At 38.2% G+C, this 20,164-nt stretch overlaps 1 protein-coding gene and 1 long non-coding RNA gene across 7 annotated transcripts in view; both read right to left on the reverse strand.

Moving 5' to 3' along the window:
* Positions 1–1,050: 1,050 nt before the first annotated feature.
* On the reverse strand, positions 1,051–5,927 carry LOC127636815 (uncharacterized). Of its 2 annotated transcripts, none has more exons than XR_007969640.1 (5): positions 4,215–5,927; positions 3,216–3,304; positions 2,797–2,871; positions 1,833–1,924; positions 1,051–1,718 (listed from the first exon to the last, which is right to left on the reverse strand). It is a non-coding gene; the product is annotated as an uncharacterized LOC127636815 (long non-coding RNA). The 2 variants fall into 2 exon arrangements; XR_007969641.1 differs by having other exon boundaries at positions 2,797–2,917.
* Positions 5,928–7,251: 1,324 nt separating this feature from the next.
* LOC127636775 (general transcription factor II-I repeat domain-containing protein 1-like) overlaps positions 7,252–20,164 on the reverse strand; it is a 41,710-nt gene continuing 28,797 nt past the window's right edge. For 2 of the 5 annotated variants that reach the window (XM_052117509.1, XM_052117500.1), the window contains exons 18-26: positions 15,193–15,254; positions 15,007–15,072; positions 14,557–14,824; positions 12,953–12,981; positions 12,800–12,847; positions 12,275–12,352; positions 11,986–12,178; positions 10,041–10,279; positions 7,252–8,285 (exon numbers count right to left, since the gene is read on the reverse strand). In XM_052117509.1, the coding sequence (XP_051973469.1) occupies positions 8,257–8,285; positions 10,041–10,279; positions 11,986–12,178; positions 12,275–12,352; positions 12,800–12,847; positions 12,953–12,981; positions 14,557–14,824; positions 15,007–15,072; positions 15,193–15,254 (1,012 nt within the window). In that variant the 3' untranslated portion in view covers positions 7,252–8,256. The remainder of the gene's footprint in view (positions 8,286–10,040; positions 10,280–11,985; positions 12,179–12,274; positions 12,353–12,799; positions 12,848–12,952; positions 12,982–14,556; positions 14,825–15,006; positions 15,073–15,192; positions 15,255–20,164) is intronic. The other 3 variants (XM_052117535.1, XM_052117526.1, XM_052117517.1) reach the window with 3 other exon arrangements.

Raw genomic sequence — 20,164 nt, forward strand, 5'->3', positions numbered from 1 at the left:
TTCACTGGCTTGAAATAATCCAATGTAGTTAAATCGTTTCAGGTGATTTTAATTTTGGTCATATTTTTATTGTGTCACGAACAAATAATAAAAGGTATTTTTTTTAAAAACTTTGATAAAGCAAGTGTTACTTTTTTCAATTACTTTCTCAGGTGGTTGCTACCGATTACAGTGGTGTCTATCAAATCCATTCTGTGTCCTAAATCTTAAAATGCGTTTCCGTTATGCCAAAGCCAACCGTCTGAATGCACAGGACTTTTGAATAAACTAAATTTAGTTGATATCTAAGCAAAATAAAAGTCCCTCACTACCGCTTGCCAAAGGGCTATACACAAACATGCCGTGTTGTGATATTTTGTGTGCCCAACCAGTCAGTAATTCTGAAGAATATCACTCAATTATTTTGATTCTGTGCATATAGGTTTGCATAAAACCTTACAATATGAACTGTGATAAAGTGATAAAATATAATGACCATGTCCCACATGTTAAGAACCTATATAAACATATATGTTTTAATATAGGTTTTGATATAGGTTTAGAATATATGTGACAATTGGCCGGTTTCCTATATTATATGTACATATATGCACATATAGGTACATATATGTCTACTTATATAGGTACATATATGTATACATGTATATACACATATATGTACACTATATCTGCATATATGTACATATAATATTGGAAACCGGCCAATTTTATATATGTCACATATATTCTAAACCTATATCAAAACCTATATTAAAACTTATGTTTATATAGGTTCTTTCCACACTCAAAAAAATTATATGTTGGACTAACTCAACTTTTTTATGTCAACAGGATGCACACAACTGGGTTATGTTGCATTTAAGTAACATTATTTATTTCGGTAAACGTAAGTAAATTCCTTTAGGTAAATGCAATTTTGTTTAGTTGAATCAACTTAACAGTCTTGGTTTTGTTTTAAACAATAAAGTTAATTAACTACAATTATCCTAAAATTTATATTTTTAAATTCATCCAAAATAAATAATCAATTTTCATTCTGTTCCAGTTTTTTATTGAATCCATTCAATAACAATTCTGAAAATCTGTAATCTCAAAAGACTAACTTTTCTTTTCAAAATGAAAAGAATCTGCTTATTACAAGAAAATAAAAATAAATAAAAGCAAGCTGTCTTTAAATTAAAGGATTTATAAAATATTCACATACAAGTGTTATACTTAAAAAATAATAGCGGTCTTCTTTTGCTTCGTGTGCCTCCTTTTAATTGCACAAGAACAAAAAAAAAAAAAAAAAAAACAGTATTATGTACATAAATATATGTACTGCAACAGCCAAACAACAGTGCAACATTATGGAGAAAACATAAATCCTGGCTCTTGGTCCTGACCTCAAGTTACAGCGTTTCTGAAAGGAGTTTATTTTTCAGGACCTGGACCTTGTTTGACAGCTTGTATGCATCTAGCTCCATAAAAATCTTTTTAAATACTTCAAAAGTGTACCTCAGGTCTTGTGGGTAAGCCAAGTTTAAAGTGTAAATTAGACCAAGCATCACAGAACAAGCATTTGCCACATTGTTCAGGTCTTCAAGTATTTGGACGCCTTCAATGATAATGCCAACATCTTCGTAAGGGTCTGTAGCATCTGCCCCTTCATGTACGATGACATAAATGCCTAGGGTGGTGTTTCGCATTGAAGTTTGGCCTTCATCATGTTCAACGTCCTAAAAAAGTAAAATACAAATAGAAACAATTAATAACAGATCAGGGGTGAAAGTAGGGGTTGGTTTTAAAGAAACATACAATAGGTTTTAAAAAATAATAAGTAAATAACTTACCAAGTACTCCTTCATAAGGTTTGAGGGGTCTTCGTTCATGTAAACAGTAAGGGCTTTCAAGATGCATTCACGTTTTTTTCGATGATGTCATTCTGAAAAAGTTGAAATGAGCATTAGTTAGCACTTTGCTTTTTAGACTTGTTACTGTACCTCTAACATTTTATGTAGCATTATACAGATTATCCCACTGTGTTGTTTTCATTCAAGTCAAGATTGTCATTCTTGTGATAACATGAAGAAACAGAAAAACTGAGAAAGATTAAATCCAGAAAAACTGCGTCAACATTTCCAAGACACCTGAAGAAACCTTCCTGCAAAGCTACCTGAAAAACTATGAGCAGGTGTACCTGCACAAAAGCTTTTTTACACGCAAAGGCTGTTCACGCAGAGTATTGATTTTATGTAGTTAATAGAAGTAAATAAAATCTATTTATGGCATTGTGTTTTAAAGCAGTACAAATAGTACTGTAGCTTCGCAGGAAGGTTTCTTCAGGTGTCTTGGAGATGTTGACGCAGTTCTTCTGGATTTAATCTTTCTCAGTTTTTCTGTTTCTTCATGTTATCACAGACAAACTTGATGATGATGAGATCCAATCTCTGTGTGGATCATACTGGCTATTGTCAGACTCCTTGTGCATATAAAAATGTCACTGGATTATTACAATTAATGGCAAAAGAAATGTTTGGAAATGTAAACCGATATTTCGTACTGACACACTGCAGTAAAAGATTTAAATAACTGGCTTAAAACCATTTTTTTGGGGTGAAAATATTAACATGCCAAAGACTTTTGCACAGTACTGTATATACCAGACTTTAAAGGAATACTTAACCCAAAAATTAACCCCCTCGATAACATGAGGCTATACATAATGACTGAATTTCCATCTTTGGGTTAAATATTCTTTTAATCTATTATTAATTATTGTCAGATTTAAAATTATGATGAATTTAGAGAACATACCTGATCCATAACTGACAGGATGTTTGTCATCTTCTGTGTTGCTGTTCCTCCTTTCTTTCTGAAGATCCTGAGGAGCTGGGTTGAGAAATGATGTTTTCGCCTCTTATGTGAATTGAATGTGCTATAAACATTTGATTTAAACGAGCAGTCCTTAAACATACAACTTACTGTCTCGTGACTGCACAAATGCTTATTTATGTGGAGAAAGTAATCATTTACTGAAGGAATGTCAGTAACATCACAAACATGACAATTTATCTTTGTACTTTCGCTAGAATTTTGCTTTTGAGGTTGTTGCTCACTACCATGTGATCTGCATAAGTGGGACCGCAGTGCATTCCAGGTTTTAAAAGCGCAGTGGACAGTAAGAATATGCGCATGGATATGCTTGTCTGCGGCCATAGTGTCCATGTACCAACCTGAAGTATTTTAAAAGCTTTGATCTTGATATGTGAGATGAGCCACAATCTCTGCACAGCCACATGTAGGAATCAGGAACTCCAAAACTCTGTGAGAAAAAAAAGATGTAAGTCACCAAAGAATAATAATAATATAAACAACACTGTAACACTTTATAATAACGTTCAGTTATAAGTGACTTATAAGTTATTAGTTAATGATAAACTAATAATTTACAAAACATGTCTATATTCATAAATAATTAAGAAGTGTTGTGCTAACATTTTATGAATGTTTTGTTAAATTAGTTATAAGTCACTTCTAAGGTTATTAGTTAATGAAGAACTAATAATTTACAAAACATGACTAAACATTCATAAATGACTAATAAGTGATATGCTACAAATTTTTATTGTTTTGTTAATTCAGATATAAGTCATTTATAAATTATTAGTTAATAGGTTCATAAATTATTAATAAGTAGTATGCTATACAGTAAAAATCTGTATATATCCATGGTAAATAGTTTACACTTTAAATTAGGCCTAACCACCAAGCTTACATTACTTAGCTAACATCAATGCCATCTTATTCATGTGTCAAATGTGTTTATAGCTGTTATTTGGGTCTTCCAAAGTTTGAGTGTTAACATTTGATATTAAATAAAAATGCTCAACACCATTATTTGAGACAGTTATTAAAACTGATAACATTACTAAAATCTGAAAAAGTGCTTTGCTTTATACAGTAACATTACAAACAACAATCCGTTAACACATAAATGAAGAAACTCTTTTTAACTCGCAATTTAATAAGTAATTTGTGTCTTTGTGTGGATAAATTCACATCAAAGTTCAACAAGTATATAAAGATCGAAACACACGAATGTAACGTTATAGGCCTAACTAACAAAAATGCGGCAACTTCATTAAAATACCATACAAAACACGATATCCGCGATAAACCATCTACTGACAGCCTCTAGCCTATATAAATGCATAAAAAGTAAAATACCTCACCTCTGCGTCCACAAAGACAAAACGTTGATTGTGAAATGTTTGGCTGCACAAAATGGCGATGAGGGACTTTGAGTGAGCTGAAGGATCAAAGTTGATCGTTGGATGTGCTTTCCATCTGCGCATGTGCAGATATAACTCCATCTGCTGACCAAAGTGCGGTACTGCAGAAGCAACACAACTGCATGGGAAATATCACTTTTTCTAATTTTGTCAACACAACTGTTTTAATTTTAATACACAAACGTAAGAGCATTATTTAATTTAAACATAATTACATTCTTTGGACCAACAACAACCAATTTTCATTTTTTTGAGTTGGGGCTTATCAGTATTTATAACGTTAAGGAAATAAGACGCAGAGACATTGACATTGTCTTCAAATTCATTAACCACAGTGAAATGCTCAGATAGATGTGGGATGATGATGATGATTACTTGAATGCATGTTCTATGCACTTTTTTTTTTTTTTTGCTACATTTAGACTGTAATGACCTTTCAGCCATATTCATCTAGAAACTGCATTAAGACAATACAGAAAACATTGCATTTTGCATTGCATTTGGTGGATGTAATGGTGAATGTGTGGATGTGTATGAGCTGTAATGTGAATCTGGAAGTGACTTGAAATTGGAAAAAAGGCTTGATTGACAAAATAATAAAAACGACAAACCATTTTGTTATTTCCTTCTTTTCCACTATCTTCATACAAGAAAGAATTGACCTTGTAAATGTTTCAGGAAAACATGTAGACATAGCTTTCCCTCTCCTCTCACATAATTGCCATAGTTAAATTCCATAACATGCAAATAACATGTGATACCAATTTCACGTGTTCGCATAAGTTCTTGCATAGTTTTTTTTTTTTAGTTAGTTCTTAGTTATTGCCTTGATAATAGAAAATATGAGCTAGGCATCATGTATGACAGTTGCCAAAGTGAGATATGAGCTACAAAATGACCAGATCCTGCCATGAGCTATATAGGAGACATATCTTGTATGCACATATAGGGCTTATATGTGGATATAAAGAAGCAATACAGGAGACCTATATGGCCTGTATGCACATATATGCACCTCAATGTTGCCTATATGTGGCATATATACACATATATGCAGCATATATGTGACCCGGTGTGAGTGTTAATGACAGCACTGGACACAGGAACATAAATTATTCAAGAGGTCATTTATTCCAGACTTCACTTGGAACAGCGCAGCGTTAACTATGCAAATTTAGAATGTTAGACAGAAAAGCTTGCTAAATTGAGTGACATAAATCAAGGTGTTTTTCTTATTATCAAACTGAGTCTCTCTTGCCTTTCTGTTCTCAGTCACCACGTTAACAAATCAATTACAGGAATCTAACTAACATAGACAACGATAGTGGATCTCATTTGTTCATCACCACCCTCTATAGCATGTACACACTTCCACAGCAAATGATGAACCCCATTTCCCTTCTTACTGCTTCACACTCGGCCTGGAAACACTCAAAAGGCCTTCAGAGTACTTCTCTCCCCTGCTTCGAGATCTAGTGTCGATCAGATTTCTCCACATGCGTCTCGACAGAAGTTAAAAGTTCCCTCTGCACAATACACAACCCTCACGACACACTAAGAGAGACTTCCAGGTCACTATATGTGCATATTTCCCTTTATTTTAACAGTAACACAGAGTCTAATGGTCTCGACACTCCACCGCATGAGCAGCACTTCAATCACTTTGTGTTCACGCGCTGTTCACAGGCAATTTTTCCGACACTTCTAGAATGTCACACATCGCGTTTCTTAAAGGGCTAGTGCATTATTACGTCAATGAGTGAGAAAACCCTGAAACAGTCCATAGTGTAACTTCCCTTATCCCAGAGTATTGGTTAACTAGTACAGTACTGTGTTTGGTAACATTTGACCTGGTTACATATATATTATCATATATGTGCATATATGCTATATATATATATGCAGCATATATGTGCATATAAACTGCATATAGGTTGCATATATGCGCATATATCCTCATATATGTTCTTTCCATGTGGGGTATTACAAACAACATTGCAGCATTGTTTGCTTCTGTGTGAGGCTTGGGACTTTCTGAAATAAATTAATAAAAGCATTAGTTAAATATGTATTAATATATTATTTGATGTTAATTGTCATAGCAGGCATAACACTGTCAAATTCAAGGATAGCTAAATAAAAAATTCACACAAAAATGTAAATTCTCTCATCATTTACTCACCCTCGTACCATCCCATATGTGTAATCCTTTCTTCTGCAGAACGCAAATTAAGATTTTTTTTAGAAGAATATTTAACCTTTGTAGGTCCATATGATGTGAGTGAATGGTGACTAGAACTGAGGAGGTCCAAAAACCACATAAAGGCAGCATCAAAGTAATCCAAATGACTCCAATGGTTAAATCCATGTCTTCTGAAGTAATATGATAGGTGTGTGGGTGTCCTTTCAATAAATGTTCACTTTTACTACGGAATACTTTTGTTTTTGGCGATTCACATCCTTTCTGCATATTGCCACCTACTGGAAAGGGAGGAGAATTTATAGCAAAAAAAAATAAAAAATTGCTTCAAATTTCTGACCACAATTCACTAGTATTGTATGGACAAACAGAGCTTAGATACTTTGTGTTCAGCTTAAGAATGTAAAATAAATCTTGTATGGCATGAGGGTGAATAAATGATAAGAGAACTTTAATTTCTTCGTGAATTATTCTATTAATGTTTTCATGCTAATATTGCTTGGGCTGTTGTCCTTGCACAACCTATTAATCCAGCAGATGGCGCTAATTCTAGTCTTATGATTGGATGTATTACACATTCTACACTGTCACTGAGTATCTTTGATTACACAAGAGCATATTAAAACAACTGACATATGAGAAACAATATATAATATTAAATATAATATAAAAAACCTACTAAATAATTCAAACAAAAGCATTTTTAAAACGCATTACATAACATCAAATCTCTAAACATCAAATCACAATCACACAAGTAAATCAATAAACGCAAGGCAACACATTTTATTCCAAAGGCCTAAATGGCATTAAGGTACAGCATATAAATACTGGTGATTCCAGAGACAGACATTACAGAATTACATTATAGCATTCTTTCATTTACAACCAATATATTCAAGATGTTTTCTCCATGAAATTTCTCACTTTATGCCTTTGTTTAATGAACTTAAGGGTAAGTTAGAAAGCTAAAATAATACAAAAACGTCTCTCAATGGAATATAAGTTAGTGCTATCATGTTAGGATACTCCAACTTGAGATACACAAACCTGAAGCAAAAGTTTCTCTATGAATACATACAGTAGCTAGTTGTTTTTAGCGTCATTAGTCGTGTCATTCAGTATTTTATGCTGCATACCGAATGTGGTACTTTACATTCCCTGCATATACAAGTTTTTTTTTTTATTTAAATAAATAAATAAATAGCAATACAAACATTTGCAAGGCGTGAGACCTAGTTTAATACAGGAACCGTATGCAGTATGCATGTACGAGCTCTCGGCACCAAACAAGGCTGTGAACCCTAAGAGCGACCAGTCATATTTGGGACAAGTGAAATCCCAAATCCCATTCCTACTGCTCTTTTTAATATGGTTATTTAACCATGATTGTGTCCAGCACCTCCTAAGAGAAATCCTGGTGGCAAAGAAATATAGTTTATCTGATCTGCAAATGATGGCCACTCCAAACAACCTATTTAAGTTATAAAGATCTGGCAGAATGTCTGATTTAGTGCTGGCTTTACCCATCGTTAGCACTTCATCATTAACAACTGCATCCTACAGTTCACACTCTCTAAGATCTGCCAGCATACACAAATGTCTCCATATGTGACCCATATGTGGGTTGCAAGATCAGCCATGACACTGGAGGTTTAAGCAGAATTTAGCATTCAGTAATGTCAGTTTTAAAAAAAGGTCCCATAACGTTGCAAGTCCTCAATATGGCATCAGAGAGTTCACTAGAATTTGACTTTGCCAGGAACTTGAACATTCACTCCACTATAGTCCACCATGTACATGGGCCATTGCTGCAAAAAAGGAGAAATAAAGAAAGTGACTGTTGTAGTACTGCATCCAAATTAACATGATCATTTCACTTTCATCAAAATGTAATAAACTGCTCCAATTCTGAAACAACTAAGCTTTTTGACTGATGACTGGCAAGCTACTTGATCATGTTACATACAACCCCAATTCCAAAAAAGTTGGGGTAGTATAGGAAATTATAATAAAAACAAAAAAAGAGTGATTTGTAAATTCTATTCACCCACTAAACATGTTATTTCACATTTTACCTTGTGCATTTATTTATTTATATTTTAAATATAGACTCATTTCAAATCAGATGATTGCAACACGGTCCAAACAAGTTGGGACAGTCGAGTGTTTACCACAGTGTACCATCCCCATTTCTTCCAATAACACTTAGTATGCATTTGGGTACTGAAGACACAAGTTTTTTCATTTTATCAACCAGAATATTTCCCCATTCATCCATAATGCAGGTCTTTAGTTGTAAAAATTGTATGGGGCCTTCATTGCTGTACTGTGCACTTCATAATGTACCACACATTTTCAAACGGAGACCGTTCAGGACTGCAGGCAGGCCAATCTAACACCTGCACTCTCTGCTTATGCAGTCATCAACTTCCACAGTATGTGGAAAATGCAAGGATGCCCCTGGAAAAGACAGCGTCTGGATGGCAGCATATATTGCTCCAAAATTTTTACATATCTTTCTGCATTAATGGTGCCCTCGCAGATGTTAAATCCACCCATGGCCATGGGCACTGACATACCCCCAAACCATGACATCATTAGCTTTTGGGCCTGACATCGATTAAAGCTTGGATGGTGTTTTTTACTCTTTGGCCCTGAGAACACGACAGCTGTTGATGTGTGTTGAGTCTATGTTTCATCTATGGATGCAGCTGTGAAATGGTGTTGACTGACAAAGGTTTACAGAAGTATCCCCAAGCCCATGTCATGATATTCATTACAGACACATGATGGTTTTTAAGACAGTGACGCCTGAAGGATCAGAGATCACATGCTTTCTTGAGTGGTTTTCATCTTGCACAAGATTTGACTGGATTCCTTGACTTTTTTAACTACTGTATATTGTGCACTGTAGAGGGTGACATGCCCCAAATCCTACATATTTGTCTTTGGGGAATATTGTTTTCAAAGTGGATTATTTGCTGATGGGCATCGACCATCCTTGCTCTTGAATGACTACACTTTTTTTTCATGGCTACTTATCCACTATAACACATTTGCTTTAACTGTTTAACATCTCATGTTTCACACCAACTTGTAATTTCAACTTGTCAGATTGATATTAGTCCTAAAATGTCCATCGCAACTTTTTTGTTTGGTATGTTGCATTCATCTGATTTAAAATGAGTGTATATTTAAAAAAAAAGAAAAACATCACATGGTAAAACACCAAATAATGTGTTGTAGTGCTTTCAATATAGCACATGGTGAATATAATTGACAAATTACTCCTTTTGGTTTTTATTAGCATTTTCTAAACTGTCCCAACTTTTTTTAGAATTGGGTTTATACATTGCCAGCAAATTTGCATTCAGGTCGGACTCTATGCTGGTAACGGACACACACTTTTCACGATCCAACCGTATCATTAAATATTCAGTGTCACTCTGAAATATGTCACATTACAGAATTAATGGTTTTCAATTGCCACTTAATGTTGACTTTAAGAGTTAAAAATAAAAAGTGTAATAAGAGATCAACCCTTATGTAATCCATTGACATACCATGACCGGTATCTGATTGGTTGATAGCGCTGAGTCTGCTCCAGTGGGCACAGCCGCTCGACTGTTGCCAAGCACCCGTTTGCGCTTGCGTCGATTGGTGGACGCTTCTTTCCCCTCTGTGAAAGATACAAGAAAATGGTAAAATAACTTTCTTCAGAGACTGAAAGAAGCACAAGTTAAAGACAAAGAAATGGCTCTTACCTGTATTACAAGATTGACTACACAATTCTGTAAAAGGCCTTAACAAAGACAACAAGAAAAATTAGATCCTTTATATCAAACCATAACTTGGATATACAGTATATACAGGTGAAACTCGAAAAATTAGAATATCGTGCAAAAGTTCATTAATTTCAGTAATTCAACTTAAAAGGTGAAACTAATATATTATATAGACTCATTACAAGCAAAGTAAGATATTTCAAGCCTTTATTTGATATAATTTTGATGATTATGGCTTACAGCTTATGAAAACCCCAAATTCAGAATCTCAGAAAATTAGAATATTACATGAAATCAATAAAAAAAAAGGATTTTAAATACAGAAATGTCAGCCCTCTGAAAAGTATAATCATGCATATGTACTCAGTACTTGGTTTGGGCCCTTTTGCATTAATTACTGCCTCAATGCAGCGTGGCATGGATGCTATCAGCCTGTGGCACTGCTGAGGTGTTATGGAAGACCAAGATGCTTCAATAGCAGCCTTCAGCTCTTCTGCATTGTTTGGTCTCATGTCTCTCATCTTTCTCTTAGTAATGCCCCATAGATTCTCTATGGGGTTCAGGTCAGGCGAGTTTGCTGGCCAATCAAGCACAGTAATACCATGGTCATTGAACCAGGTTTTGGTACTTTTGGCAGTGTGGGCAGGTGCCAAGTCCTGCTGGAAAATGAAGTCAGCATCTCCATAAAGCTTGTCTGCTGAAGGAAGCATGAAGTGCTCTAAAATGTCCCGGTAGACGGATGCGTTGACTCTGGACTTAATAAAGCACAGTGGACCAACACCAGCCGATGACATGGCTCCCCAAACCAACACAGACTGTGGGAACTTCACACTGGACTTCAAGCATCTTGGATTGTGTGCCTCTCCATTCTTCCTCCAGACTCTGGGACCTTGGTTTCCAAATGAGATGCAAAATTTGCTCTCATCAGAAAAGAGGACTTTGGACCACTGAGCAACAGACCAGTTCTTTTTTTCTTTAGCCCAGGTAAGACGTTTGACATTTGAAGCCCATGTCCAGGACCCGTCTGTGTGTGGTGGCTCATGATGCAGTAACTCCAGCCTCAGTCCACTCCTTGTGAAGCTCCCCACACATTTGAATGGCCTTTTCCTGACAATCCTCTCCAGGATACGGTCATCCCTGCTGCTTGTGCACCTTTTTCTTCCACACTTTTCCCTTCCACTTAACTTTCTATTAATGTGCTTTGATACAGCACTTTGAGAACGTCCAACTTCTTTTGCAATTACCTTTTGAGGCTTTCCCTCCTTGTGGAGGGTGTCAATGATGGTTTTCTGCACAACTGTCAGGTCAGCAGTCTTCCCCATGATTGTGAATTCAACTGAACCAGACTGAGAGACCATTTAAAGGCTCAGGAACCCTTTGCAGGTGTTTAGCTGATTAGAGTGTGACGCTTTGAGCCTACAATACTGAACCTTTTCACAATATTCTAATTTTCTGAGATTCTGAATTTGGGGTTTTCATAAGCTGTAAGCCATAATCATCAAAATTATATCAAATAAAGGCTTGACATATCTTACTTTGCTTGTAATGAGTCTATATAATATATTAGTTTCACCTTTTAAGTTGAATTACTGAAATTAACGAACTTTTGCACGATATTCTAATTTTTCGAGTTTCACCTGTATTATACTACAAGAGGGTCTCTCATCCGAGTTAGCACTGCTCGTCCACATAACAATCAATACATCCATTTCTGAGCACTTACTGTAGTGGGGTTTTGATATTGAAGATGATTTCATCATGGACCTGCAGGATTTTTTCCAACCGAACTATGTCATAAGTATTAGGATTTCTGAAAGGGATGTCATCTGGAAGTCCAGACACTTCAAATGAGCCTGGATTGGCACGTATTAACTTGTACGGGACAAGGACTGAGCGGTCCAGACCCAGAGCATCACCTGAACACAAGAAATTGGCAAATAAACCATTGGAGACTATAACAAAAATCAATCATTGTGTAGAGGAATATAACAGGAATTACACTAATAACTTACCATATTTCTTATTGAAGAGTTCTTTAACTTGTTCTCTTAATATCACCTTCTCTCCCATTCGGTTGATCTCATCTTCTTCTGTTGAACAATGAGAGGATATGTGCCGGGTTTACTGACAGACTCTAAATTAAAAAGATCTTTTTTGCTAAGCTTTAAACAAACATCACTGCTTAACACTGTGTCTATGCTGGAAGCTGCATGTCACCCACAAATGTTCTCAATCGTCAGATCAATTAGCTGTAGGTCTATACTTCAGGAACAGTTAAATTGGTGAATATCTTAAGAAATAAAAGTATTCATAAACTGGCGATGCATCAGACACTTGCAGTGTAAACATCTCCCTTGATTTTAATGCCAGGTATCTAGTATCTAGCAAATTTGTAAGTGAACAGAATAAGGAAAGATATATTTTTTTACACATTATTTTCCGCAGACCCACTTGCACCACTGTTTGAAAACCTCTGATGTACTATTATAAATTAATACAACACCTCATCTACATACTAAATGATGCCTCATTCTTACCACTTATCGCGGTGTAACCTTTCTTCATTATGGTTATTCTTCGTGGTGCTAGAAAATGTGAAATATTTTAATTTGGAATCACAACTTCCATGAGAAATTCACTCAAAACAGACAATTGAAAGCAAAAGATGCTGTGAGATTTCAAATGCATACCTGGCTTGGGAATAAGCCCTTGGAAAGGCCTGTAAAGACAGAAAGACTTCATAATCACCTTCTCAGATGTCTTATATAAAATGCATCTAATATGCAGTTGCCACAAAAAGTATTTGGACACTTAAGCCACACTTAAAGATGTAAGAATGAACTTGCGTCACTTAATAAAACAGACTAACTGACGTTTATTTTAAAGAAATATAACGCAAACTCACTATAGCAAAACATGTAACAAAAAAAGTTTGCTTTTAAAATGTGAGGGGTTAAAAGGACAAACCAATATTTTTTTTATTAGGTTAAAACTAAAGACAAAAGGTATTTGGACACTTGTGGAACATGTCCATAGTTGATGTGATGAACTAAACTCTGCTAAGACACCCGTGAAGGAGAACTGACTTGATTCAGTCACAGAAAATGACATCGGGAGCAGTTGGTTAAAAGTACTTGAAAAGAACTATGAAAGATGCAGTTAGTTCTGAGAAAATCTGTAACATCTTTTGTTTGCTGGTGCCACTTTTGCAAATGCCACTTATTTTGACATTTTAAGCTATATTTACATGGCAAATCTGTCACAAAGCTGCATCTGAAGTGGCATTTAGTTGTATTTACGCAGACTGGTTAATGGAATAGTTCACCCAAAAATGAAACTTCTCATCATTTATTCACCCTCATGCCATCCCAGATGTGTTTGACTTTCTTTCTGCAGGAGAACACAAAGATTTTTAGAAGAATATCTCAGCTATGTAGGTGCGTATAACCCTTACAAAAAAACTGCCGCAAATTTGCCGCTCGTTATTTTCACGTGCAAATGAGTGTCTGAATCACTGCAAATGTTTGAAGCTCTTCAAAGGTAGTGGTGAACCTCCAGCAAACCTTCGGCAGCATTATTTGCTGCAAAGCTCATTTGCATGTGAAAATGATCAGTGGCGAATTTGCACATTTGGAACTCTCATTTTTGTAAGGGAATGCAAGAGAATGGTGATCAGATTTTGTAGCTCCAAAAATCACAAAGAAAACAAAAGTAATCCATAATACTCCAGAGGTTAAATCAATGTCTACTAAAGCAATATAATATATATGTGTGTGTGTGAGAGAAACAGAACAATATTTAAAGTCCTTTTTACTCTAAATCTCCACTTTCACTTTTATATCTGAATGTCACATGTGGTGCCTGTTTAGTTCCCCTTTCACATCTGAAAGTGAAGATTTAGAGTAAAAAAAGACTTAAATATTGATCTGTTTCTTACTAAAAAAGTATCTTATTACTTCTGAAGACATGGATTTAACCACTGGAGTTTTATGGATTACTTTTATGCTGACTTTATTTGATTTTTTTGGGAGCTACAAACGTCTGGTCACTATTCACTTGCATTGTACGGACCTACAGAGCTGGCATTTGCATCCTTAAATACAATTTTAAAGCAGGCACGGAGCAGGTTTAACTCGGCTCTATAAGGACGCCTTAATGCAGTTTTAAGTGTGTCTAAAAGTGTCCAAACGTATACAAATAATTTTGGGGCCACTGTACATCACATAAATATTAACCTTCACTATTTTTCCTTACTCAAATGAGTAAAGAAGTTAGAAGTTATGTAGTGTTCCACCTTGTAATGCTAAAAGAGATCTTGTCAGCCACAGCTAATATCCTCTCCAGATTCTGTGAACCGAAGGTGCAGGGTTTTCTGAAGGGGATGCCAGGGGGCAAGCCCTCGATAATCACTGAGCCAGGGTTACTCTTGATCCTCTTGTAAGGCACTTGCACAGGATACTTAATGCCCAGTGCCTCGCCGTATTTCCTGTTGAACAGGTCTTGGACCTGCTCGCGCAGTGTGTTTGCCAAGTCGATACGGGAGAGCTTGGCCTCTAAAGTGTCTGCGGGCAGAAGAATGATGGAAAAGCCAACGGTTTAGTCACAGCAGATCAGGAAAGGAAAGGAGGGATTTGAAAACGTACTAGCATCATAGTTGTGTGGCACATGGCTTGACTCAGTGTTGAATTTAGTCAAAATGCAATTGTAATGTGTACAACGCTTGATAACTTAATCAGGGTGAAACCTGAGAATCCTGGTCTCTTGGAGGCTGGGCCAGGGTCATCTGATTGGTCTTTGGAGTCAGTCTCTACTGAACATTTAATCAAAAGAGCATTACGTTAGACCTTGGTTAAAAAAATAAAAGAATTCGAATGAACATAAATATCATTCTGATCTGTTAAGAAAATTGCAGAAAACTACGCAAATTCACCTGAATCAGAGGTTGATTTAGAAAGAGACTCATGTTTGACCTGTTCTGTTAACAATTCTGGCCTGAAAAAAAAAAGAAAAAGGCAAATCATTTACATTTCCCCTTTTTATCATTATTATCAAAAATGTTATGTCAATAATCAGACAAGCAGCTTTTTGACAGGCTGTCAATGGTTCTGAGTATGTATTAATGTTTTAGATCTTTTAATATGTTCTATATGACAAAAGATCTTAAAAGGAATATTCTGGGCAATTTTCAACTTACAACAACCACTAAATCTCTTCCATGTTTTTGTCCAAACCACTTTCAACATTAAAAAAACAAAAAACATTTGCATTAATGCAGCAGTTATAATGGAAGCCACAAACAGACAAATGGGTTTGAGGGTTTAAAGGGTAACTAAACCCTAAACCAACTTTTTGTATTAAATGATCTGTAAGAATGGGGCTTTATTAGTACTGGTCATTGATTCAAGTAACTTTTTTGACATTTGTGCATAAAGTGTTTTAATTCTACAATATATGGTGTAAAAACGTCTGAGTGCTGCCCTCTTCAGGTTGAACGGTGGCTACTGCAGTTGAATTTTCCTATTGGCTGTTTGCAGTACTTCGTGACGTAACCGGTGACAGCTGATGTAAGCAGGTTCCAGCTCACCACGCCCTTGGTACAAGCTACCACGCCCATGGCAGTATAAAAACCATCTTGTTTCGTCAAAACCACTGTAGCGAGTCAGGAGTTGGAATTGCGAGTATTGAAAACGATCAGGATAGAGTATTTTAGCATCTATTTAGCATAGCATTTATATAGTTATTTAGATTATTTAGTGTAGTCTAGGTAGTTAATTAGCATATTTGTTAGTGTAGTATTGTTAGAAGCATAGTTAGTTAGTAGCATAGTATTGCGTCAGTTAGGATAGCGTCAAGTTAGCGTAGATTATCTGTATTTAGTACAGTGGTCAGGATGGTACGTAGGTGTAGTGTTGCTGGTTGCAACAGCACTGCTGGAGTGTATAGCTTTCCAGCAGACTTGGAAATTAGGCACCAGTGGTTGCATGTCCTTGTTCTGGAAGACCGCGAGTTCCCGCCTAGAGCTGTAGGAGTGTGCAAACTGCATTTTACGCGGGATTGCTTCTCCAACGCAATGGAGGTGGAAATGGGCTTCTCCAAACAGCTCGCGCTGAAAAGCGACGCAGTGCCAAACGCTGCTCCTCCTGCATGGAACCCACCACCGCAGCGGCGTCTTGAGGTGAGTGATCATATATATTTGAATCACAATTTATGGTTAGGCTAAAGTTAATCCTCTGGGGTCGACAAACGCGCCGGCGCATTTGCTGGATTTTTTCACATAGCGGCAAAATATGAATATGCCTACAGAGCGCGCGCTATTGACATCAACTCGATAAAACTCATCAGATTCATGTAAATGTCGTCTAGCGACCGTGTGAGGAATAATAACAACATAATAGTAATACTCCTGGAGAAAATAACCACTCCAGTCACTCTCCATTTTAGAGTCTGACAGCAGCTGTCAATTAATCCGTCACTACGGGTCTCAGGTGCACGCCCCACCGCTCAGCCCCGCCCTCGTTTCGTCCCCTCTATCCCCGCTGGTGTCTGCCCACTTTTCCAGCATTTTTCAAATATTGCTAGTGGGTGGAGTCAGACTCTGAGCAGGGGTTTAGTTACCCTTTAAAAGCAGATAGACACGCCCCCCTCGCCTGTCCAGAGAGCTGGACCTTAATGAGATGTATAGGAGGGTGGCAGCCAAACTGTCTATGGACTGGCCGTCACAGCAGGCTGGTCAGGGCACAGAGAGGGATCTGTACGATGGCAAATGGCTGCTGTTTTGTACTGCCCTGGTAAATCAATTTATTCCAGCCGTCCCAGCGTGCGTCATTTTGGGACAAGCCTTTTTCACAAAGAGTGCCTGTTAAAGGTTTCTCTACACTGGATGTGCTCGAAATGGAGGATCTCCAGCCCCCCTCCAGTAGAGAGTAAGTGGTGAATCACCTTCACCCCGATTGTCGGGCGTTTTTTTTCATCTGCTCCTGCTTCATTGCCAGGATGGACGGAGAGATTGTTGGCCTCCATTTTCCAAAAGATGTACCGATCTTCAGCCTTAGTTGTAAGAGCTCTTAATCCCACCTTGTTTCTCACAGCATTTCAGCCTGAGTTAGAGGAGATGGGTTGACAAATTTATGGGGGGTCAGCCAGATGCGGCGTTCAGGGAAGAGATCTCAACCTGCATACATCAAGATGGGCTGTACAGAGCATGGGTCTTGCCATTGTCTAAGAACGGGCTATTTGGCTCGGTCTGTGTGGCCTGTCTGAGAGGGAGAAGACAGATTTCCTCGATGCCCTAGCGAATACGGTGTCAAGTCAAGTGGTTTTTATTGTTGTTCAACCATATACAGTTAATACAGTACACAGTGAAATGAGACAATGTTCCTCCAGGACCATGGTGCTACATAAAGCAACATAGGACAAACCCAGAACAACATGAGACTACACAGGCTAAATAACATGCCTATATTAAGTGCACGTGCAAACGTGTGCAAAAAGTATGGGACAGTACAATAAATTACTAAAAATGAACAGGACAATTCAGTGAGAGCAGTACACAGTACTGCAAAAAGATGACAGTTTCTAAAAATGCCAAATGTAAACATAACATACTATGGGATAGTGTTCTATGCACATAGCAGTTATTGAAGTAGCAGCCAGGTATAAAGTGACAATAATTAAAATTACAACTCGGGACACGTGTGTCAGTCCAGTCTCTGAGTATTGAGGAGTCTGATGGCTTGGGGGAAGAAGCTGTTACACAGTCTGGACGTGAGGGCCCGAATGCTTCAGTACCTCTTGCCAGATGGCAGGAGGGTGAAGAGTTTGTGTGAGGGGTGTGTGGGGTCATCCACAATGCTGGTTGCTTTGCGGATGCAGTGTTTTGTGTAAATGTCTTTGATGGAGGGAAGAGAGACCCCGATGAACTTCTCAGCTGTCCTCACTATCCTCTGCAGGGCTTTGCGGTCCAAAACAGTGCAAGTCCCAAACCAGGCAGTGATGCAGCTGCTCATGATGCTCTCAAAAGTCCCTCTATAGAATGTAGTGAGGATGGGGCCTTTCTAAGAAAGTAGAGATGCTGCTGAGCTTTCTTGGTAACAGAGCTGGTGTTGAAGGCCAGGGGAGGTGCTCCACCAGGTAAACACCAAAGAATTTGGTGCTCTTGACGATCTCCACAGAGGAGCCGTCGATGTTCAGTGGAGAGCGGTCACTCTGTGCTCTCCTAAAGTCAACAACCATCTCGTTTGTTTTGTTGATATTCAGAGACAGGTTTTTGGCTCTACACCAGTCCGTTAGCCGCTGCACCTCCTCTCTGTATGCTGACTCATCGTTCTTGCTGATGAAACCCACCACGGTCGTGTCATCGGTGAACTTAATGATGTGGTTCGAGCTGTGCATTGCTGCACAGTCCTGAGACAGCAGAGTGAACAGCAGTGGACTGAGTACACAGCCCTGGGGGGGCCCCAGCGCTCAGTGTGGTGGTGGTGGAGATGCTGTTCCCGATCCAGAATGACTGAGGTCTCCCAGTCAGGAAGTCCATGATCCAGTTGCAGAGGGAGGTGTCCAGGCCCAGTAGGTTCATCTTTCCAATCAGGTGCTGAGGAATTATTATGTTGAATGCTGAGCTGAAGTCTATGAACAGCATTCGACCGTATGAGTCCTTTTTATCTAGGTGAGGGCCAGATGGAGGGTGGTGGCGATGGCGTCGTCTGTTGAACGGTTGGGACAATACGCAAACTGCAGTGGGTCTAGCGAGAGGGGCAGCTTGGTCTTAATGTGCCTCATGACGAGCCTCAGTGTGATTAGAGGAAAAAGGATGGGAAATTGTTCGATACCTGCCTTCCACTGCTTGCCCCCTGCAGCCGTCAAATTCCATGTTCACAACCCATTTTAGAGGTGGACAATCTGGTTTTAGAACCCAGACCAGGCCTCCTCCACTGCCCCAGCAGTCAGGGCAGGGAGGGCCACAGATGAAGCAATGCTTCTTTCAAGGTGGCCAAACATAATCCGTCTAACCCTCAGGGGAACAAGAAGAGACGGGCGACCTAACTAGTGTTCTGGTTCGGGATATGGAGTGGGTGAACAGCACTCACAGAGTCTTTGTTCCACTCCTCCCTCATGAAGCAAGTTTGTTTTCCCACCCCTCCAGCAAAGAGGACATTGCACGGCTCATACACAAACAATTTAATTGGAATTTAAATGGGTGCCAACCCATTCCCCCAGTGCCTCTCAGTTTGCATCTCCCCTCTCCACCCACGAGGTCAGAAAAGAGAGAGGAATAAAGTTTGCACAAAAACGTGTGACAAAAATAAAAATCTACTTTGTGCATCCAGGCAGTAGGCCAAGGGCACAGCAATGGCCTACTGTGTGAAAATAAATCACAAAATAATACCAAACTCAGAGGTGCAATCCTCAGCTCTGCTACTAGATGGTGCTGCAGCACCATCTTTGATCAAGAGCTATGGTGGGCCCCTCTCTGTTCACGCAGAAAGTTGCCGTGCATGCGCAGTTGATCCCTGTGTTTTATCTACAATACAATGGGGTTAAGTGGTGGCTCAGTGGTTAAGGCTCTGGGTTACTGACTGAAAGCCCCGCCAAGATACCACTGTTGGGCCCTTGAACAAGGCCCTTGACCCTATTTGCTCCAGGGGCACCGTTTCATGGCTGACCTTGCGCTTTGACCCCAGCTTGGATTTTAGAGGAGAAAATAGCCAATTTACTGAGCAAAAGAGCAATAAGGATTGTGCCACTGGAGGACAGCTGTCAGGGCTTTTACACCAGGTATTTCATCATCCCCAAGAAAGGAGGAAGTCTCCATCCAATTCTGGATTTGCGAAATCTCAACAAATACCTCAGAAGGTTCAAGTTCAAAATGCTCATGCTCAAAACACTCAGTCAATCTGAAGGAT

The sequence above is a fragment of the Xyrauchen texanus genome, chromosome 4 (genome assembly GCF_025860055.1).
Source record: "Xyrauchen texanus isolate HMW12.3.18 chromosome 4, RBS_HiC_50CHRs, whole genome shotgun sequence".
NCBI lineage: Eukaryota > Metazoa > Chordata > Actinopteri > Cypriniformes > Catostomidae > Xyrauchen > Xyrauchen texanus.